The sequence below is a fragment of the Rhipicephalus sanguineus genome, chromosome 5 (genome assembly GCF_013339695.2).
Source record: "Rhipicephalus sanguineus isolate Rsan-2018 chromosome 5, BIME_Rsan_1.4, whole genome shotgun sequence".
Classification (NCBI taxonomy): Eukaryota; Metazoa; Arthropoda; class Arachnida; order Ixodida; family Ixodidae; genus Rhipicephalus; species Rhipicephalus sanguineus.
The window spans coordinates 96291248-96314095 of record NC_051180.1 but is presented as its reverse complement, the minus strand read 5'-3'; the positions used below and the strand labels follow the sequence as shown (position 1 = coordinate 96314095).

Sequence of the window (22848 nt, the reverse complement as noted above, 5' to 3'; positions counted from 1 at the left end):
CCTCTCCACACACCTCCTCTCCACTCACCCTCTCCCCTTCCCATCACTCCTCCCCCTCTCCCCTCCCCCTTTCCACTCTTTCTCTGAAACGCGGGCTAGACATGCCGAAATTCTCTCCTGTGCAACGCCGCGATGAGCTCGAGCGCATGCGCGTCCCCTCCCCTTCTCTGCCCCCGCTGCCCCCCTCTCGCCCGCCTGTCGACCGCGTTGCCCACTTGCCCTGTGAGAATTAACGGCCAGGCTAGATGGAAGATACGACGCGCGTAGCGTACCTCTTCGAGGTCGGTAGCATGCCCAACGAACGCCAACGGAACGCGATCGTGCAAGTGCTCTGGCTTCGCATCGCCTCATGGTCCCCTTTAGCGGGAGATGGTGTAATTTTTTTGTGCAAGTTACGTTGACGAAACCGGTCACCTTGCGATGGGCCAGTGAACGAATGTGGCACACCGAAACGAGACTGCCACAATGCCTCAGCTTGCATTTATATTTATACTTGTGTCCAACACGAAAACGTACATGTTTCAATAGTAGAAATGCACTATGTTAAGCACTCGCCAGCCACCCATATCAAGTTTGAGCAAGTGTTGATTTCATTCATAGTAACATGTCTAGATCAATAAACGCTGACAAAGAGTGCATGTGGCCATCCCTGTTGGACCTGAATTGACATTAAGATGAAGGTTAATGAAAAGCTGCTGTTACTGTGGAATTATTTCTGTAAATAGCTTTAGATGGGTAATAACACGCGCTGAGGCCTTCATGGCATCATAAGAATACCCATCTTCCTCCTCCTATGCCCTTTCTGCTGTGGATTCCAACAACAAGGCAATCACGACGGCATCCATCACAGTCAACTCTTCGGAGGAGGCAGAGGAGGCTGCCATTACATTAGGTTTGTCCATGCCTGATATCACTATAATTGTTAGTGACTCCAATATACTGCCATATGTAACTTCAGTGCAGGGTGCACCTCACAAACTGCCCTTTCAATACTTAAAAGGCCAGTAAAAAAATCCGCGGTCCAAAATGCATGATGAAGCGATAACTGCGCACTTGTACAATGTGAACGTGCTGCCGCAAGAATTTTGCAAATAAGTGCTGCAATAAGGAAGTTACAGGGTATAGAACAACCCGCTTCGGCTGGTTTTGGTTTCTTGCTTGGCTTTGCCACCCTTTTCGGCAGCCAGGAGGGGTAGGCGTAGCCCACTGTCATGACTACGCCCACTTCGGCAATGTAACACGACATCAGCGATTACGTCACTGGCACACAGCTAACGACCGAGCAAGGCTTCCTCCACGTGTCACTCGTGTCAGAGTGGCGCTAGGGTCCCCCTAGTGGCATGGTGAAGAAGCGCGGTAAATGCGCGGCCAAAACCACATCGCCGCAGGGCCCAGGCGCAGTTTCGTAGTGCAGAGGACCAATCGACGAAGTCGGTGCAACGTAATGTTGGTCATGGGCAAAATTACATCACTTCTCGTATGAGGAGGATTGGACAGCTGCTGGAGATGGTCGCGGGAATTGTTCGAAATGGAGCGCCTGCACGAATTGGCGAGCTTATTTGGGAGATGTAAAAAAAAAAAAAAAAAAGTCGGAGCCTCTTTACTGGCCTTTCAATAAACATCCCGCCACGCAGGACATTGCTCTCATATGCACGCCTGTGCATGCGGAGCTGTGCACAATGGCTCATGCCTGTGCACAGCTCCGCACCTAATGCCTGAGCACAGGCATGAGGCGGCTCATGCCTGTGCTCAAGGAATGACGGGCTGAGCGCAGGCCACTGACAACGTCTTAGACCACATGGCACCCATCAGTGTGAGAGATCGTCTTTCGACCTTCCATGACATAACAAATCACTACCGCCTTCAGCACGCCATATACCCCTTCTTACACCAGGCAGCTACTCGCCACCACGAAATACTATGGCGGCAGTTACAGACCTGTATGTTCCCTACTCCCTCTTTCTGCCATCTTATACACCCTACTATATATCCCTTCCTCTTATGCATCTTCTGCCATCAAAGAGCCAATCTGGAACATGTTACGTGGGGGTGTACTCAGAACCCACCACCTAAATCTCTTAATATTAGTAGTAAGGAGCAGTGGGAGGCTTCAATGTGCAGCTCAGCGCCTGAGGTCCAGGACCACATCCTGGATTGGGCCAAGACCTACGGCGGGTAGGCTCCTCTGCTCGCTCCACCACCGCACCCTTCCTGCTTGGGATAAATGAAGTTTCTCCTCCTCCTCCTCTATAGTACCTGCTCGAACTATATGTGGACGAATGGCAAGGGCCTGAAAATTGTGGATTTCAACTTCGGAAGCATGTTTAAAGGTCAACTCCGGCGATTTTTTGGCCATGTCAAAGTAATGGTGCTTTTATGCTCCTGAGACGCTCCTGTTACGGGCCCAATAGCAGAACTACTCTGCAAAAGTGGAGAATAATTTTAAATAAGCAAAAAAGCGCAACACCGAAACCGAAACCCAACCGAGTGTACTCTCTACGTATGACGTAGACGTTGTTACGAACGAACCGGATGTCGTGCAAGGCATGCCGGTCACGCTGGCACGGAGTATGAAAACTATGACAGCCGGTACGACCAGCAAAGCGCCGGCCAAACCAACGCTGTCTGTCGCCTTGTGCACAGCAGACGCTCACTGTAGCGGCCTAAGCGCCGAAGTTAGCAGTGCCCTCGGCTGCGTCACTTCCGCCACCTTGCCAATACTGACGTCACAGACGCAATGTTGCCAATAATTGTGGGAAGCCAGGAGGGCGTTTGCAGACAATCTTTAAAATTAATTTGCAAACAATCTGCGCCTGTCTCAAGCCTGTAATTTGGCATAAATGACGGAAACGTGCAAAGGAACGTATCCAGCGAATTTCACTGAGATCCATCAACCTCGAAAAATCGCCGGAGTTGGCCTTTAAAGTACGTGTGATCATGAATGCATGCAAGCGCAGCTGTTGAGGCAAATGCATTTTCAGTGTGAGGTTTTCATTCAGCGGCCAATTGTGCCAGTTGTGGGGGTGCTATATCACCCCTGTAAAGGCGACTGCCATAGCTTGGGCACCGCCGCTGTGTTTGCAACGCACGTGCTTTGCGCGTGAGCGGAGACGTTCGGCCAAGGTCAGGGACGCGCTGGCTGTAACCCGAGTTTAGCGCGATAGCGCCGCCGTCATGGCCGCCGCGGAGAATTTAGGCCGGGGCATAGAAACAGGAGTGAGTCTCTTTTGGGGTGTGGCGGCGCGCGTGGATGGACGTCTGCCACTGTGGGTCCGGGGGGGACGGTACCGCAACTCGCTTCCCTCGGGCCCTTGTGGTGAGTCGTGCATTGGCGGCGCCGCCTTCCTGGTTTATTGTATTTTATGTCTTATGTTGTATTGTATGTCTTATTTTGTCTTGAGTGTGCGTGTTGTTTTCCTAGTATTCATTGTCAACGTATAAGTTTAGCGTGTTACGTGTTACTAATTTGGCCAGCGAGCTCGCCATATATTAAAGAAGTGTTTAATAAACGTCCACGTTTGTTGCCCGACTGCGTGAACTATGTCCGTGTGTTCCGAGGGCGGCGGCGTTTCATCGCTCAGACCCCACACTGGCGCCCAACGTGGGGCCTTTGGAGCATCGGACGACAGTTTTCGCGGTTCGGGGCAGCATTTGTGTGAGCCGGGTTAAAGTAAGTATAGGGGGGGATTTTCATCGCTAGCGTCGGCGGCGTGCTTTCTTGAGAGCGAGGAGATTGGTTGCTGTGGAGTCTTTGAACTTGTCGGCACGCTAACGGTTTTTTTCTGTTCGCAAGTGGCAGACTTATTTTTAAGAAGGTCGTTGAGTGTCGGTACGAGAGCCACATGGTCCGCATCCTGGGAGAGCAAGGCATAGAGCACGTGGATTGTAGGCAAGCCCAAAGTGAGCGAGTACGGAAGCCTCGTAGGTTGTCCGAGTTTTCTCTAAATAGTTTCTTCTGTCTCTTTGACTCTAGGAGCCGCGGCTTGTGTAGCCGGGTGGCCAAGGGCCACAGGTGTCGTTGCTGCTGGTATTGCGGCTTGACGCCTGGGCGTCGTGATATCGTCCGGGATGGTGGGTGCCGATCGCTCGGTAAGCTGCTGTGTGCAGCGAGAGCGTAGGGCCACCTCACAGAGCTGATGTCTCCTCGCGGCTGCCTCTTCTGCACCTGTGCGGGTGCTTGTTTTGGATGCCGATTGTTGTCGAGCGAGTCGTTAGGCCTAGGGCTCTGTGGAGCTGCCTGTTGCACGTGGGACACAACCCGTTGGATCGTGGCGTTGAGGTGTTGCACTCCGCTTCCCTTATTTTAGCATGCGCGGCACGATTAAACTAAGAAAAGGCAACCTCTCACTTGCATTTGTCGTCTCAGTCACCGCCGATGTCATTGCTGGCCGAACTGCACCGTTCTTTCGAGAGTGTATGCAGTGGCAGTTGTAACGCGCGGCTGGCTGTCTGCTGCACATCGTCTTCACCGCTGGCTGACATGCCCGTGACCTGCGTAGCTGCCTTCAAACCGGCGCCCTCGTGAGTGCTGCCCGCAACCAGAAGACGTGTCGGCGCGAGCGACGCTCTCTCGCGCCGACGGCCACGTTGCCTTTGCGGTTCCGGGACTGAGGTCAAGCCAGTGCAGCGGTGTCGACCAGCGGCTGTGTCGTGGGGCACGGACATTCTGTAGGGACATTTACGCCACATGTTCTTTCATAGAGCTTGTGTAGCTGTTTAGTTTTAAGTTTTTTTTTCCGGGATATGCGTTTGATTTAAGGTTGGGGGGATGTGGGGGTGCTATAGACCCTTTTCATAAATACGCCACCTGACGGTGGGCTTTTCGTCAGTTTCGCTTCGCAAAGGAGCGTGGGATAGCCAGCGCCATCGTGAGGGCATGGGAAGCGAGCCGTCAAATGCGTGAGTGCTGTGATGTTTGTGCTGGCGGCTAGTTCTCCGTGTCATACGCTGAAATCTCACCGTTTGCGTGCTTGAACGAGCTCTTAGTACTCTCCGTTGGTCTTTCTGAGGTGCTTCCGATGCACAATGAGCAATATTTTGTACCCTTCAACGGGTTGGACGAGCAGTTTGGCTCGACTGCCGCGGTTGCGGGACCGTGACCACAGCCAACTCGCGTGCGTGCCCGGACCGGGAAAAAAAGGCTCGCCGAAGCTACAAACTTCTCACCGAAGAAAAGGAAGGACGTCACTGTCGCGGAACTATGCGACCGCAACCGGCGAAAATCCTGTCTGCCGCAAGCCACACCACGCAACTATTTTCCGGACGCCGCGCGTTGGGTATACAGTAAAATCTCGTTAATTCGACCCCCGTTAATTCGGAATTTCGGTTAATTCGGACGCGGCGTCTGGTCCCGTCCAAAATGTGCATTGTTCTATGGCTGAGAACTCTCATTAATTCGGACAGATTCGACCGCGCTTCGGTTAATTCGAACTCCCGACCGAGGTCGGGTCGAGACGGGGAAGCAGCAGCGGATACCGCCACGGCCGCAGTTCGGATATAATTCGGATTCGCAGCCGAAATCGACGGCGCATCTAACAACTTCGAGATCGGATCATGGCCTCCGAGATTTAAAACGAGGTAACGAGATCGGATTATGGCCTCCGAGATTTAAAACGAGCTTTGCATCTCGGAGGCACATACACAATGAAAGGCAGCGCATCGCTACTGTCATCAGCAACAGGCAACATGGCGACGGTCCGTCCGCGTCATGGAGGCCGCGTTATCAACGCGATCAGCCAGCCACGAGTGGTGGATGATGAGAATAGCATAGAATATGGCATAAGGCATCGTTCCGCGATAGCACCCCTGGTGTTCCGCAACGTGCGCGGTGAAGCGTTGTGCAGGCCTGGCGTTCCGGACTTTCCGCACGCCTTTCTACGTACGAGCCGTGCAACATTATCAACACTGACGAGACAGCGCTGTTCTTTAAGGCTCTGCCCGAGAAGACGATCGTGTTTAAGGGGGACCCGTGCGTCGGCGGGAAACGGAGTAGAGAGCGGGTGACGGTTCTTCTGGCTACGAACATGACCGGCACAGAGTAGCTGCCGCTGCTGGTGATCGGAAATGCTGCGAAGCCAAGATGTTTTAAGAACATTAAGCAGCTGCCTGTCGACTACCGCTTTAATAGAAAGGCTTGGATGACGGCCGAAATATTTCAAGCCTGGCTGCGTCAGCTAGACCGCCGCTTTGCGGCACAGTGTGCGCGGACAGCCACCTTCAGGAACTTAGCAAAATTGTGATTTCCTTGCACGTTGCCTCCGCGAAGCAAACCGCGATCACCGACTTCTTTAAGAAATAAAAGTCTGGTGGTGGCGGAAACATTTTTCTAGTGTTTTGATCGTACTCGCGATAATTCGAACCCTCGGTTAATTCGGACATTCTCTCTGGTCCCGTGAAGTCCGAATTAACGGGGTTTTACTGTATGTGTATGCAGTGGCGTAGCCAGGGAGGGTGGGGGGCACATCGGGCCCGGCCCCCCCCCCCCCCCGAAATATTTTTGCCATGGCACCCAGAGCACAAAATGACATCCGCTCACATCTGCCTGCCCGGCCCCCACTTCAGATCAAGGTGGTGCCCCCCCCCCCCCCGAAAAAAATTTCTGCATACGCCCCTGTTTGTATGTACTAAAAAATGTTGACACGTGGCTTACGATATGCGAGTACTGTCGCTACTAAATGAACGGTACGCAACTTGATTTTTATTTTTCTGGCTAGCCTTACGAACCCTCGAAGCATTTCTGCACAAACAATCTATCGCAATTCACCGCATGGAGGCACTCGGGAGAAGACTATTCATTCGAAAAAGCAATGCTACACATGGCGCTGTGAAATAAGCACGTCCGTTTCTGTAGCGCGTTTACAAAACGGCGGCCTTCCACACGTCCGTTTGACATCATGTACGTAGAGAGAGCACGTGCGTTTGTTCACGTTTTATCGCGTACGTTATCGCTGTTCTCGTCGTGATATCCTTGACGGTGGCACATGGGAACGCAGCACGTCTGCACCATTGCAGCACGCCGTCTGTACGAAAAACGTTGACGACAGTTCCCGATTCGGCGGTGCTGAAATGTCACGCACTGGCACGTTGCCGAAGCCTGTGTCGTCTGCTGCGGTGCCCTCACAATGGCGGCGGACTGTAGTTTGCGTGCGCAGCGCTAGGGGCGCCCTTTTTCGAAAAGGGTCTATATCACCCCTGTAAAGGCGACTGCCATAGCTTGGGCGCGGCCGCTGTGTTTGCAACACACGTGCTCTGTGCGTAAGCGGAGATGTTCACCCAAGGTCAGGGATGCGCTGGCTGTAATCCGAGTTTAGTGCGGTGGCGCCGCCGGCATTGCCGCCGCGGAGAATTTCAGCCGGCGCCTAGAAACAGGAGTGAGTCTCTTTTGGGGTGTGGCGGCGCGTGCGGATGGACGTCTGCCACTGTGGGTCCGGGGGGGGGGGGTAGGGGGGGGGGGCCGCGGCTCGCTTCCCTCGGGCCCTTGTGGTGAGTCGTGCATCGGTGGCGCCGCCTTCCTGGTTTATTGTATTTTATGTCTTATGTATGTCTTATATGTTATATTGTATTGTATGTCTTATATTGTCTTGAGTGTGCGTGTTGTTTTCCCAGTATTCATTGTCAACGTATAAGTTTAGCATGTTACGTGTTACTAATTTGGCTGGCGAGCTCACCATATGTTAAAGAAGTGTTTAATAAACCTCCACGCTTGTTACCCGACTGCTTGAACTGCGTCCGTGTGTTCCGAGGGCAGCGGCGTTTTATCGCTCAGACAACACACAGTTGGTAGACTGGTTTTGTCGGCACATAAGCAGGAACACAACGGTGACTCGCTGTCAACGATGTTCCCTGTGGCAGTCTGTTGGCTCGTCAACCGAATGTTGGCATCAGTTTCATGCATGTCGATGAGTTCTCGGCATCGGTATCGCGTCGGCCTAGTGTGCAGACTTTGCTTCTGGCCACCTGCACAATCCCACTCGCACATCGTCTGCTCTACAAACCGCCCAAGCTGTACCACGGTCAGTCTGGAGGCCAGCATGCACTCTCTCCAGCCCTTCCTTGGCTGTACAGAATGTTTCCAGCGCCTGCCACTGGGATATGACGCATGTACACTCCGAACATGCAAAAGGTGGATCAAAAGGGATACTGAACAAAATTTTCGCCACCGAGATTTTCAGCCCAACTGAAAGATTGAGTGCTGAAATCGGTAGACAGAACCTTCATTTCAGGCAGAAATTAGCAGAAAATAATGAATTTAATGCATTTTTCACAAACTGCCGTGCCTAGCGACCATGACGTGAACTAGAGGTGATGCTTAATGGCTCCAACAATGTCGCCCGCGTCTTTCAACCCGCCCTGCTTCCACTACTGTTCCTAGAATCAGTGCGAACGGCACCGGCTGCGAACATTGCTCCCGGGTGGGGCACATTTCAGCGCCTTTGCGGAAGGGGGATGCAAAGGAGAGGTGGAGAATGAGAAGCAGCAGGACAGGAAAGTGTGCATCCCGCTTCTGTCGCAGGGACACTTAACGTCACGGCCGTCGATGCACATCTCCTAGAGCACTCAAACCCTCCAAAAATACAGCCAACAGTTCTAAATATGTGAAATAAACTTTGTTTGCCAGAACAGTCGTGTCTTTTGAGCGGAACTTTGATGTTTTTATACTTTCTTCCTATTTTTGTTGAGTGTCCCTTTAAACAGATAATAATTAGCGCTAGGGGCCCTGCGTATGCTTCAGTACAGTTCACCGTGATTTTCTGCAAACAAATTCAAGTAATATCGAAGGGGTTTCACCTGGAAAAAAGAGCACAGCGTGATGTGTGGCAGGTAGTTGTGTGCACCATTGCGTCCACACTGCAGCATAGACTGGAGAGAGAACTTCTGCAGCTGCTCCAGAAGTGGTCCCACCGGGCAGAGGTAAAGGATATATTCCCTAGGGGTGCTGTCGTCCAAGGTGGGGTCGTTGACATGAGCTAAGAGCCTGGTGAGGGATGAAAACAATGCGAGGGAGCCCAGTTGAGTATTGACAGATGACGAACAGGAAGCATACAAGCATGACGTGTATGGCAACTAACATCCCTACCACATGGGCACAATGAATGACATTCCATTGCTAATGCCTTCGGTTGCTGACAATTTTCTTTTAGCAGAGCTGCCACACGTCCAAATTTAAAGACAACTGACCCAATGACGTCGATAAGAGCACCTTCTAAAGTGAGCGACTTTTTGGTAATAGCAAAGAAATAAACACGTAGTTACAAGTATATTCTGCCTTTGAGACAAGTGAAATGTAGAAGCAAGTATACTAAGGTTCTGTTAGCTTGAGTTTCTGTTTACATCGCTGCAACTGATCTAGGAACCTTGGTCATTGCAGAAGCAACATGACACCTCTTCGTGTGAAAGCCGCTGCAAGGCGAACCTGAAGAAGTTTGCCAAGTGCAACTTCTGACATGAGCATTGTTAAAAACCATGTATAAAATATGATATAGAGTATTTCATGTGCTTCAAATATGCTGCACCACGCAAGCTATGGCTTCGAGAGTGTGCATCTAGCAGTACGAGTTCTGGTGAATGCATTAAGTATGTTCAGCTTCATGTAAATGGCCTTAAAACATAAGACGCTAGGAATTTAATGCCATTTTCTGTGCCCATGTGGCATGAGTGTGAAATGGCAATAGGGCCCAAATGAAGACAAACACCAAACCAAATATTTAAATTCTGGAGTTCTACGCATCAAAGCAATGAAATACGTTTACGAGGTAGGTGCGCTGCAGACCTCAGATTTGTTGACTGCCAGGTGTTTGTTCCTTACCACGCACCTAAATCAAAGCACGAGTGTTTTTGCATTTTTGCACTTGCACTTGTTGTTACTACATTGTTTAAAGAGCAAAACAGAGACAAGACACTGAGGGACACATCACTCTACTTGTGAAATGGGTTGGCTGTGTGCAGAAGGGATTGAGATAGTTCATTTTGATATCTGACAGATTCCCACGAGCACGTGTTATGGCTGGCGTAATAACGGCACACCGTGTTTACATTGTGGTGTCTATCAAAATTTTAAAAATATTCTTGGAAGTAGAGAGCCATTTTGTCAGTCTCTGTAGGTGTGTTCGCGCTCTTGTATTAGCAATATTTTTGCAACTGAGAAGCTAAGAGAATGTGAGCATCACATGTTTGCATTATATGAAAGTTGTCAGATGTGTCCAGCGTGCAGAAACTGAAGCTCTAAAATTTTGAGCGTTTAATACATTAGTGCTTTGTGCGTTAGAGATGCAGCCAGTGTGTCTTTTGAGGGCAAATTGTACAGAAACAAGGTTATGTTCTTTTCAGGGCGTTGGAGAGTTCCCATAGTGATGGCGGTTTCATATTCGCGACTCAGTGCTTAGGACATAGAAAATGAGTAACCCAGCGTGAACATTTGACGAGGCACGACACGAGAAACGCCTAAAAAAAATGGCATTACCAATCGGCCGCTAACTGCACTCCCCTGTCCCCCGTCGCTGCAAGAGCCTTCTCGCTGAAACGAGAAAGAAGAGAAAATGATATGAAACGATGACGAATCGGCTCCCGTGAAAAAAGACAGCACTCGCGCAGGAAACGACGGCAATAGGCGCTTGGTAAAAACCAGAGTTCAAGGACTTAGGAAGCGTTACACGACGCGCTTCCTCTCAAAAAGCCGCCTACGAGACGAGGCTCGCAAAACGGGAGCGCTCCAGTTAGTCACACAGGCGCACGTTCACAGGTCCTTGACTCGTGGACGCGCCTCGATGACTTCACCGCTGCCAAATTCAACGCACAGTAGTTCGCGGCGCGAGGGATGGAGACCCTGGTTAAAGCTCGTTACTTGACTCACGCTCTGTGCTTTGGAAATCCCATTTGCAGCAGAACCTGAAGAGGGGACAGGTGTTGCTTGTGCGGCCTACTGCTGACATTTCGGCGTGGAGGAGGCGAAGCCATTCGACGCTTGTCACATCGTCTTGCGCTGTTAAAACGATCACAATTCGAAAGCGCACGAGTCACTTCACGACCCGCTAAGTGCCGATACGCGAGCTCATAGCGGCTGCAACACAAAAAAAAAAAACCTTAATTAGAAACACAGGCGATAACGCCCTACCGCAATAAAACGAAAAAGCTCAAGCCCACTTTGCTTTTTTGGATCGAGTGTACTCGAACCCACTTCCGTTTCCTGTTAATAAATATATCCCGAACATCCATAAAAAATTTACCGCACATAATTTTGAGCATGAAAATGTAAATGCCTGTTGCACGAATTTTACACGAAAAAAGCGTCCTACTTGTTTTTGCTGGAATAGTTATGTGACGCTTCAAGTTTTCTTCCGCGAGGGGCGCCAGTGTAGCCAGTGTATCCAAAATGGCGGGTGTTTTATTCGAGGATATTTTCGACGTCAAAGACATCGATCCCGAAGGGAAAAAATTCGACAGAGGTAAGTACAAGGCTTTTACGTCAGCGCAAATGAAAGAGTTCTCGTTCCCACGCAGGAAGTTTGCTTTGGTATGTCAGGGAGTACTTCGTTATGCTGAACCACGTGAAGCGCACGCCGGCGAATGAATGGCTCTAATGCTGTTTTTGCAGCTAGGCGATTCGCTATTCTAGCTTTTCTTCTCACCGTAGCTCGCCGAAGCATGCAGTAAGTGAAACGTGTAATCAAGCAGCCTCGAGCTGCGTTTTTTTGAATGCACGCAGCTCGATAAAACGGCGCGTGCGTTGTGCTACACGCGGTCGCACTTCATGCGCACTACCCGTCAAAGCAAGCCGGTAAAATAACGATGGCCGTGGCGAGCGCAAACCGAAACTGATTCTTATGACGACCTTGCAATCCATGCAGTTTGCAAGCCTGTCAAATATATCAGAGGAGAAGGTTTACTGAAATAATTTGTAGTTTGCTCTGAGGGGAACTAAACGTATGCATGTGTACTGTGCTGTTCTCTGCATAGTTAAGCCTACTAAATTCGATCACACCATGACAAATATCACACAATGTATGACTAGCTCTTCGAAGCATCCGTCTCTCGCTCTCTCTCTCTTTGGCAAGCTTCCATTTCGTGACATGACCTACACGACTCGCAGAGCCTTGTGTTTATCGATTGCGTCGATTTATGTCCGGAACATCAATAAGCTGGTGGTGTGCTTACTTTGTGATGGCCGATTTCTGTCTTGTGTATTGTTTTAGTTGAACCTGCATTCAGATATTCGCTTGCCATGTATTCCCAGCTCTTTGTAAACAACTCGGTGCGCGCGGGATTGTTTTATTCGCTGACGGCGCTTCCTTGGCAGTCGCGCAAAGGGGGGCGATACGCGCATGCGCGGAGGGCTTAGCCGCGAGCTTGGCCCGCTGTCAGGCACTTGTTTGTTTATTGTGGGCCTGTATCAGCTGATGCTGTTGGCAAGCTGCGGCACTTCTAGGCTAGTCACGATACCTCAACCCTTCCGCCCCGAAACCATTTGCTTCTTTCCTTTTGCTTGCTTCCTATAGCAGTTCAGTGCTGCGTTGCAGATGTTTTAACGGCTCATAAAACAGGCTTGAAAACTGTTAGATGATCTAAATTAATCCGCAGTCGCCCACTGCGGTGTGTCTCATAATCATATCGTGGTTGTGGCACGTAAAACTCCAGGAATTAATAATAATATTTAATTTGCACTATAATACGAACCCTCTGGTGTCGTGTAAGGCTAGGCAGCAGGGAAATTCCCTTATGCCTTCGATTCCTTTAGCGACTATAACGGAACGATCCATCGGCTGCTCTACTCACCATTCAGACTTGCGGCGCTAAAATCTACTCGCGTGCTTTGATAGTACGCGACGGTGCAAAAAGAGAAAAAAAAAAGGGGGACAAAGGCAAAATTATTCCGTCTGCCGCCTTTCCAGAAACGTAATAACCGATATAAACTGGATTCGCGACTTCTTCATCGTTTTGTTTGACGCTTCGATTGTTTGTAACGAACTCGCGAAAACGCAAAAAAAAAAAGTACGTAAATAAACCGCGCACGGGGTTGGTAGCGGCGAAAGGGGGGGGGGAAAGGAAAATTGGCGAAAGTGCTGGCGATATATATATTTTTTTTCTTTTTCCTCGCGCGCGCGCGCGTGTGTGTATGCGCGGCGGGAAAGGACGAAGCGAACGTTACGTAAGCGTTGCGGGTCCCGGGGAGGAGGAGGAGGAGGGAGAGAGCGGTGCACGAAAGTGTTTTCCCGGTGACGACACTGGGCGAGAGGAGCGCTGTGGCGCAAGAGAGGGTGCGCGCGCGATGCCGAGGGGGAGGGGAAGGCGCTCCAATGATACGGCGCATTCTCAGTCGCCCCAAGCTCCGTCGGAAAACTCCCCGGCTCGGCGCGCGAGTCTTCAAGGAATGACGCAGTTAGTTTGGGCCCGAGTCCTCGGCTCGAAGGGCGGTCCGTCGCCTGCGCTCCCGGGCCCCCGTGTGACAGTCATGGCCGATCGACACCGACCTTGGTGAGTTTCGTAGTTTATTTACCTGCGATATGCGATAACGAAAAAAACTAGCCGGAAAAAGAATTAGAAAAATAAAAGTCCGGGAAAACCTTCGCGTTTTTTTAGCATTTGAAGGACACGCGACGGTGCGAAAAAAAAAAAAAGAAACAAGAAACAATAGTGCAATCGTTCTCCAAGAATTTCAGCTCCGATGTTCACTTTTCGACGCCTCGATTACGGAAAAAAATTATGGCATGGTTCGCGCGCTTGCGCGCGCGTGCAGAAAGATCGAGCGCCCCACGTTTGATATCAGAGGTGTGTTTATTTCCCTACATTTCGGGTCGCGCCGATAAAGCCTCCGCTCGACGGCTGATAAGCGTTATCTCGAGTTAAGATTACGCGAGAGTCACATCGGCTAGCGCTATGAGGGGGGAACGGTTTTTATAGTCAGGTGCAGTTGAGGAGAGTGGCAGGCGGCTGTGTCCACGTAGCGCGCTTTTCGCGTAGAGCGCTCGCTCGCGCGCTGCGAATGAATCATCGCGCTGCAAATTACAAAAAAAAAAAAAACGAACATTATGCAACGCTTTTCTTCCTTTTTTTGTTTATTCGCTTTTTTTTCGATTATCCTTTGCGCGGAAAGGGCTTGTTTGCGTTTGCGGGATGCCTTTGAAGGAAAAAGACGCAAGCCACTTGCGGGCGTTCTCTGTTTGACCACCTTGCTTGCGTACTCGGGATTGGTTCAGACATCTTTTCTTTTCTCTGCGTTTTTGTTGTTTTTCGCTTTCCCGCGGCCGCACGTAATCTCGTTAGCTGCACCTGCCTGTGCCTTGCCTCGATGCACACTTGGCTTCTTTTTTAAAAAAAACTTCCACCTCATTGTAGTTCAGTTTTTGTTTCTTTGCACAGGCCTACCTACATCACACCTTGTTTTTTTTTTTTTTTTGCGCGTTTCGATCGTGCTGTAGCCTCAGATTGCGAAGGTTTCAATCGGGCCACTCCCTCGTTAGAGCAGTATTAGCCGCAGCTTGTCCTGTTGCGTTCACCGTCTGCTTGCTGCTGCTGCTGCCACGTCGAAGGTATTTGCTTCTGCCGCATTATTGTTTTTCATTCCGCGTTTCCTGCGCTCTCGGCGCACTTGACAAACAAACGTTAGCGCGCCGACCCTAGTGACAGCGAGAGCTTTTTTTTTTTTCTGACCTCTAAAACACACACACACACAGAGACTCGTTCCCAAATGGACGGATGCGAGCGACATACGTGTTGTAGAGAGAGAGTTGCTGTAACGTGGCTCCCCCCCCCCCCCTTTCCTCGCGAAAGTATCGCCGATGCCGCTGTTCTTTGGGCGATCGATTTTTTTTTTTTTTTTTCCTTCAGTTTCCTCAATGCCCGTGTCCGTCGTTCGGAGCGCTGCTCGCGCGGCCGTGGTAGGGTGGCTAGCCGTGGATCTATTCAGGAGCATCGCCAAATCGGTCGAGCGCTTTCTTTTACTCCTATGATTTTTCTCCGCGCGCGCGCCCCCCCTCCAGCGACCGTTTTTTCAAGGTCAAGTTCGTCTCCTCATTCATAGCGCGCGCAGCCATGCTGCCGCGGCAAAAGCTGCGAGCGGCATTTTTCTCGCCATTTCCCTCGTCGCTGCTGCTGCTGCCGTCGGTTGCAGTTGTCGCGAGGAGTGTACCTGTTCCCTAGCCGGAGAGGCTTGGCTAGCGGCTTTCCTTCTCTCCTGCTCGCTCTCTCTCTCTTTATTAACCGTACCAGCCCCTTCCAGCCTCGGAGCACGGCTTCTGCGAACGTGAATGCGTTATTTTTTTTCTGTTATTTTTCCCCCCGACGCTGTAAGTGATAATAGTAATGAAGGAGGAGCGAAAGTGTAAAGAGTGAGGGCGAACCTGGGGATGGAGTTTAGTCGCTTCAAAGCTGATGGTGATGGTCTTTATTGGCATACTTTTTGAATCAGGACAGCGTCAAGTATCCACATATCCTGTTTGTTATAGTCAGGTGTTATGTCATTCATTACAGTTGAGCATCTCGGCTGGCTACTTATTATTTTTTTTTTTCGATACAAGCCGTATGGTGACGATGATAATGATTTCTGTGATCTTGCCCTTAGATACTGCTATTTCTGTGGCGCACTGTTGCCAACACTCGTAATGCCACCGGTTCAACCAATCGATTTACGTTTTTTTTGTTTGTTTGTTTTTCGGCACCAATACGCTAAGCGTCTGCTTACCTAGGACTGGAACTCTCTCGGACCGTTCTCCCGCGCCCTGTCTATCGAGAGAGAGAGTTGCTTCGTACTAATGATGCCCCGCAGCATCCAGTAGTGTCCTCGAAAGAGGCACCGGGTTCGATTGCCGAACCTAGACGACGTCACTTGTCCAACGGACGAGGCTGCTTCTACTCATTTTTAGAAACATGTACGGGGTTCCCTTTGTAAGATGCGTGCTGCCAGGGTGCTATTAAAGCGACATACTTAAATACCAGGCTATTGATGGGCATGGTGCCTTTTCTGGTCTTCTCGACTGATATGAACTTCCCTCTGGGCCACGTCTACAGTCAACCTCTCTGCTGCTTCTGCTATCTTTCTTTGCAAGTGTTACCTTAGGGTAGATGCGAAATTTTCATTTACTGTGCACGTCTCTAGTCTCTCTGATTTCCGTAGAACATTGACGTCACCAGAAAGAACCGAAATCACTCGGGCTCACTGAACAAAATACATTTCTTCTAAGGTCTCACTCAGACCCAGTCTCGCCGAAATTCTACTCATTCGGCGTCGCTCTGGCTGACTGAGACTTACCACTGTCCTGATCGACCGGGCGTAATCGGATTCAGATTCACACGTCTATCCGAACCTGAGTGAACACAAGTTGACTTGTGAGTTAACCGACCTGCGCCGCGCAGTGATCTGGCAAGCGAAAAACGAAAATGATGCTAGTTAACCCCCGAGGAGAAAACGGAGGGCACGGCGATACGTCGTATTGGTGAAGCAAATTTCCTGACCGCAATCATAAAGAACATCCGATTCGCGTTGACCACACTCGTGCATTCATTCAGTACAAGAAAGTACGAAGATACCACACTCTAAGCCAAAATTGAGTATTTTGGGAGTGTTTCTGCCACACAACAACAATCGTCATCCACCTCGCTTGCTTTCCTCGCGTTATCACCGCAGTCGCGGCACTTCCCGGTCACGAACGGCGCGCGCGTTATCAGCGTGACATAGCATTCTTGACAGGAAAGTGACGAGAGCTGGGTTTTCAAGAAAGGAAACGCGAGCAAGCCAGATGACGATTATTGTTGTGTGGCAGAAATACTCCCCAAATACTCGATTTTGTCTTAGAGTGCAGATTGGCTCACGGAAGAGCTCTGCTGTAGTGCGGTTTGAATTCGCGGTTTTGCGACAGTGTAGTCCGTTGGCGTCGGCAGGATTCTGTCTTGGTTGTGCAAACCCGTGTTTCATCGCTGTGGGGAAGGGGGGTAGGGCGGCTGCTGTGGTTTGGCGGGGAGGCACCCTGCCGACGCCCATGGTATAGTCGCTCGAGTATTGTTTAGGTTTTTAAACGTAACAAATTATTTGGCAACTGAAAAGAACGAGAACCCGTTCAGCGAGTTGGTTGTTGCTTGGTGAAGCAATCGTGACGCGGCTAAGGCAGCTGTTATCGGGCCGACCCAGCGTCGATTGTCAACGCTTTTGTAGTAATTGCTTGTCTTACACAAGCCCGTGATGATCTTTCCAGAATGCTAGCGAGAGACAGATAAGAGCAGGTATTTCTGATATCAGTTTTATCGTGTTCCTTGTGAGCTGCAGTGTGTCGATATCAATGGCTGCTTGCAGTCCGGAGGGAGAAACAAAGAACTTCCTTATGTCATCTCTGTTGTGTGCATGTATCTCGGGCTTTAATCTCCCCACGTCGCATTTTTGCTTCGTGTTTCGAACTCGTTGCAACATACGGGACTTCGTGGCCGCCAGATGTCGCGGTAGTCGAGTTCGCGTCTTGTTGACCCGGCGGCTCTGGCGCAATACACGTTCGAGTGGCTCGAGTTGGTTTCCAGCTCTCTCTCTCTCTCTCTCTCTCTCTCCCCCCCCACTACTTCCTGCGTGTCATCACTGGGCTAGAAGCTGATACGTGGCAGCTGTTGTAAACAAAAAAATAGGTATCACGTGCTCGTGTTTAGAAACTCTGAAGAGAGTGTAGCGGTAGTACCTGCCACCGCCGAGTGGGTACATTGAGCTGTTTCGTCATACAACCTTAGCCGTGACTCAGTACATGCCTCCCCTCACTGTCCGCAGGAACCCTTTCCTGGTTCGCTCTTCTTGCATTTCTTTGTTTCTTTTTTTTTTCATATTACAATCCTCATGCGGGCACCGGTGGGAATTACCAATGCTGTATAATGACAGGTCTAACGGAATGAATGACGCCTTTAGCGCGCAAGATGAGTACGAAGGTCGGGCGTGAGGCTCACGCATGCCTCCTCTTTGTCGTCGTCTTGTGCGCTAAATGCTCATGACTTACCAACGCGCGCAAACGGTAACCCTAAGGGGATGTTTAGGTAAAAGACGCGACAACAGTTCGGCCTTTTTCACTTTCCTGTGCTGTCCTATGCTGTTTTGGTAGGGTTTTGTCGAGGGCCGGGACAACCTGTATTGCCAGAACGAAAGCCTCAGAGATCAAAAGGTGTTTCGCGACTCTTCCGCTAGGGGAAGGGCGCATGCGCCGTGGCATCGTGAAAAAAAAAAAAAAAAAAGGCGGATTAACAGCCTTGAGCGAACAAGTCCGTTGTGCGAACGTTTACGCTGCATTTCTCGAGGAAACCTTTTCCAAGGTCATAAATACTCAATAGGAAATCGTGCGGAATGTCACAAGGGTTCTTACAAATCGTGCATCGCCGTTGAAGATGTGGCCCTATTTTGGATGGTCTTCTTTTGCTGACACTCAGGATTACAAGTTAGAAAGTATATAGAAAAAATTATTTATGAGATATCTTAATTTCGTACTGGAGTTGGTACGAAGCAATTTACAAAAGCCAAAGCAATCTCAGGAAAGGAGTGGACCCGAGTGCCACGATGTCGTCACGTTGTCGCTTCGAAACAGACCGAGACTTCGTAGTAACGAATATTATTGGGAATTATTTAAAGCGTTGTCACGTTGGCCAATGGTTTCTTTTCTTTTTTTTTTCCTTCGGGTGGTTTAGAAAGACTAAACCCTGCATTTAACGAAAAAAAGAATAAAAGAGTTAGAAATGTCACGTGCGTTCTCCCTGGAGAAAAGATGAGCACGTTTCGGCAGCTTGCGCTGGTCCCCGTTCGTTTGCTTAGCGTTCACGGAACCCGAGGCTGCAACAAGGGACACCCCGTCCGAAAGCGCACCATCGCGAGTCTCGGTGCGTTTCGACACCCGTACGCGAGCCGCTCACGTGCATGTGGCGAAATGCACTCGGACTCGTGGACCGAGATATTGAGAGAACGCGAACGGGTGGTGTGCGTAGCTCGTTGCGTCAGCAGCTTCTGGTTGCGTAACGAACCCGTTCGGAGGAGGATACGCGCTTAGAGGAACATGGTCCCCGTGTTGTTGTTGCATAGCTTTCGCGAGTTGAGGTGTAACTGTGGTCGGGGCGGAAAAAGGAAAGATTGCACTGCGGCTGGGAGCGTAGTGGTAGAATTCTTCTTTCCCTCTCTCTCTCTCTCTCTCTCTCTCTCTCTCTCCATCACTACCGTGTCTATATGATTCTATGCAACAACAGCAGCTCTATGGCCCGTAATGGAATGCTGTTGTAGGAAGTTCAGTCTCTTTTAACGTGCTTGGCATTCTTCGTCACTGCCTTTCATTTCATGAATCAGCTAAGTTTTTTGTTATTCTGCAAGAAATTGACAGTATTACCTCCCTTTAAAAAAGAACGCTAAAAACGCTGTTAGCCAAATTACACATGGTATATATATATATATATATATATATATATATATATATATATATATATATATATATATATATATATATATATATATATATATATAAACACATTCTTTGAGCGCTATGTGCTGACCTGTAGAACAGAAATGTTGAACTAAATACAGCCTTCGATCGCTGACAGAATGATTGCTGCCACACGTAAGGGCAAACATATAAATAGCGCAATAAATCCCGATTTCGAGCACCGAAAGTATGCAGCCATCTACGTAGTAGAAATAAAACTTAAATGGTCGCTCTTCGTTCGTGCAAGTCTCATTAAAAACGGGTATCTTACTGAGCTCGTCCAGTTGCTCGAAAGGGTTAAGCCTCTCCATTTTCACGCATCATAATTATTTTTTGTTTATTTTTCCTGCGCGCACCTTTCGTTCTTCCAACATTCTGTCTGTTTGAAGTATTGCGGCTCTCCGTCTATAATCCATGGGATTTATTGTGGCAGGCCGCCTGTTGCTGATGCTTTCAGAGGGCATTGTGTTGGGGACGGGCTTGTTTATTCTATCGACAACAACAACAAAAAAGACAGTCTTACCCAATAACACTTTGGCTTGGGCGAGTTGGTACATACCAGGGACGTAGCCAAGGGGGGGGGGGTGTTCAACCCCCCCCCCCCCCCTAAACATAAAGTATGGTTGAGCACCCCCCGAAAAAAATTTCTGGCTACGCCCCTGGTACATACTCGGATACATGCAGCGCAACTTAGACGAAGACAGTGTTATTTATGTCTCCTGTCTTCGTCTAAGTTGCGCTGCATGTATCCGAGGATCACAGTCTTACCGTTCCGGGATGAGTGCAATTAGCAATGAAGTTGAACGAAAACATCTCTTTGATCATAGAATCTGGGTGCAAACTTTCCTTTCGGAAAGTGTGCACACCTCGTTGCGTTCGTTTCCGAACGTACAACCTCCTACTGAAAACAACGTCGCAATATATAAACATGTAGCCTTACCGGAAACTGACCACGAAGCGCACATGGCACATGTCTGGCACCATTTATGCACGGGTTAAAATTGCAAGAAAAACCGAGTATTCCAGCGCTGTTAACGACTGTACGATAGCCCAATACAAATAAACCTTCTGTGCTAGAAGGCTGCCATATGTTCGTGTTACGCTATCTTTGTCTTATGAAACAGATGAATGGCGTAATTTCGCTATAACGAATTCGCTGTTGCTCGAAAGTTTGGCCCATACTGTGCATATACTATAGAGTTTGCAAGCTCACGAATGACCTTGCGTACCAGTTTGCGTCGAGGGTTCACTTAGTCCATTCATTCGTAGTGCCCACATTTGTGGGCGCAAGCTATTATTATTTTTTTGCCGCTTACGTCTAGGGGTGGCAGAGGAAAAAGAAAGGAAGAAAAAAATCTGAAACTGAGGGGGGGGGGGGGAGCAATGGCTCATTTGTTCGCCTTATCGCTAATGTTTGGTTTATCGTTACGCAATATTATTGCAGGTGACGTCATGCGTTAAAGTGTTGTTATACGTTAGTGTTTCGCTGAGTGCACTATATTATACATGACTGAGTGATGACGCTCGTGTTACGTCGGCAATAGCGAAGCACTCGTTTATTTTTCTTTTCGTTCCTCGTTATGCGCCAGCAGCCAATAATTAACTCGCACGTGTACTTTAATTGGGCCGGTGATTCCCATTTTTTTCATTTATAGAAATGGACGTAGCGTATATACATTAAGACGAAACTTAATTGCTTCGTAATTACAAGGAGCAACTGGAATATTCGGAGCAGGTGTTCCTACCATCTCTGCTGTCTCTCAAGCTAATTTTATTAATTGTTGGGGTTTTACGTCCAAAAACGACGATATGATTATGAGTGTCGTCGTAGTGTAAGGCTCCGGAAATTTCGACCATCTGTGGTTCTTTAACGTGCACCTAAATCTAAGCACACGGGGCCTCTTGCATTTTGCCTCCATTGAAATGCTGCCGCCGCGGCCGGGATTCGATCCCGCGACCTTCACCATAACCACTAGACCACCGTGGCTGGTGTTTCTTAGGAGTGCCTGCAGCGCCCCCGAATACGGTTATGCGACTTATTTACGGAGACATATTTATTTACGGAACAAATTTACGGAGAGTGCTACCCGTACCGCGTATTTTCGGGCCATCTTTGTTCCTTTCGTAAGGTATGACATCGCGATGCCCGCGCAGCGCGTCGGTTCTCTTACCTCCGTTTGTTGCGACGTCCCGCTGCTGCGCGACTACGCTCGCAGATACGGACGGCAGGCATTCCTCTTCACACCTCGGTCGAGATCTACACTGTGCACTCCCGCGGTGCGAGTCCGTTGAACTACAGTGAGCTAGTTGTTGAAAGGCACTGTTTTTGTCATCGCTATATACCGCATAGAAACGTGGTTCGACGTGTGCATGGCCGTTATCATCGGAGGTTCGGTGACGTGCGTGGGTTTGTTCTTGTTTCTTTTTTTTTTCTTTTTAACCATTCCGCGTATCCGTATGTGCTGTCGCCGCAACAGCAACAAACAACGGGTGCACGCGCACTCTCGTTCGCGCCTTGGCGACAGCGCGAACTTGTCTTTAAGCGTTGCGTTGTTTTTCTTTCTGGCTCGGTCGACTCGTGCGGTGTTTTAACCGTATTGCGAAAAGGTTTCTTTGCGGAGCGCATTGCGTTCTTAGAGTCCCTAATGTGCTTTGCGCGGTCGCTCTTTCGCCACTGCGGCACGGTCTCGGACGTGTACCGTATTTACTCGAATGTAGGCTGGCCTCTGTTCTAGCCGACTGCCGCTACCGAAACAGGGGCAGCCGATATCCTTGCAGCGATTGAGAGAGAGAGAGAGAGAGAGAAAGGGACCTGGGCGGGTCACGTAATGCCTAGGGCAGGTAACCGATTGTCTCTGAAAACGACGCAAAATGGATACCGTGAGATTGGAAACGCAACCTTGGGCGACTGGGAGTTGGGGCGGGGTGATGAAATAGAGAAATTTACAAGCCTAAGATGGAAGTTCGCGCTGGGCAGGGTGAATTGGCGATCATTGGAAGAGGCCTTCGTCCTGCATGCTGATGTTGATGATAATGGTGAAGTGATGCCATTTGCATGCTCGGGCTCACTGTACTTTTGACACCGTGTTATCGTTACCTTCATCTCACCGAAAGCATGCACCGAAACTTTCATACAGTAATGACAGTGCCTGCACTGCATGTACTGCGGTCAAAATGGAGCACCTTTGCAAGTATACTCCACCTGACCGTACGGCCCTGCTCGTTGTAATACTGTGCGGCTCTGCCTGGTAATGGGACCACTAGATAACTCAGTGAGCAGCTACGGTGAGGTGTTTTCGTATTTCCCTTTATCGGCTGTATAGGCTCTTGGCAGCCGTTCCACTTACGGTCGCTGCCGTTTTCGGCAGCCTAGCGACTGAGTTAATTGATGACGGAGAACTTGATGGGAATCTTTTATTATTCCCCGCGTTAA

At 49.6% G+C, this 22848-nt stretch overlaps 2 protein-coding genes across 4 annotated transcripts in view; one reads left to right on the top strand and one right to left on the bottom strand.

Moving 5' to 3' along the window:
- The window catches only part of LOC119394021 (protein UBASH3A homolog), a 57707-nt gene extending 46547 nt beyond the window's left edge, over window positions 1–11160 (bottom strand). For both annotated transcript variants that reach the window (XM_037661229.2, XM_037661230.2), the window contains exons 1-3: window positions 10850–11160; window positions 10460–10513; window positions 8788–8974 (exon numbers count right to left, since the gene is read on the bottom strand). In XM_037661229.2, the coding sequence (XP_037517157.1) occupies window positions 8788–8974; window positions 10460–10513; window positions 10850–10953 (345 nt within the window). In that variant the 5' untranslated portion in view covers window positions 10954–11160. The remainder of the gene's footprint in view (window positions 1–8787; window positions 8975–10459; window positions 10514–10849) is intronic.
- Window positions 11161–11297: 137 nt separating this feature from the next.
- The window catches only part of LOC119394020 (DNA-directed RNA polymerases I, II, and III subunit RPABC3), a 143147-nt gene continuing 131596 nt past the window's right edge, over window positions 11298–22848 (top strand). The window contains exon 1 of one of the 2 annotated variants that reach the window (XM_037661228.2): window positions 11298–11441. In XM_037661228.2, coding sequence (XP_037517156.1) covers window positions 11369–11441 — 73 coding nt within the window. In that variant the 5' untranslated portion in view covers window positions 11298–11368. Of the gene's footprint in view, window positions 11442–13277; window positions 13468–22848 lie in introns of those variants that run through there. The other variant, XM_049415595.1, reaches the window with a different exon arrangement.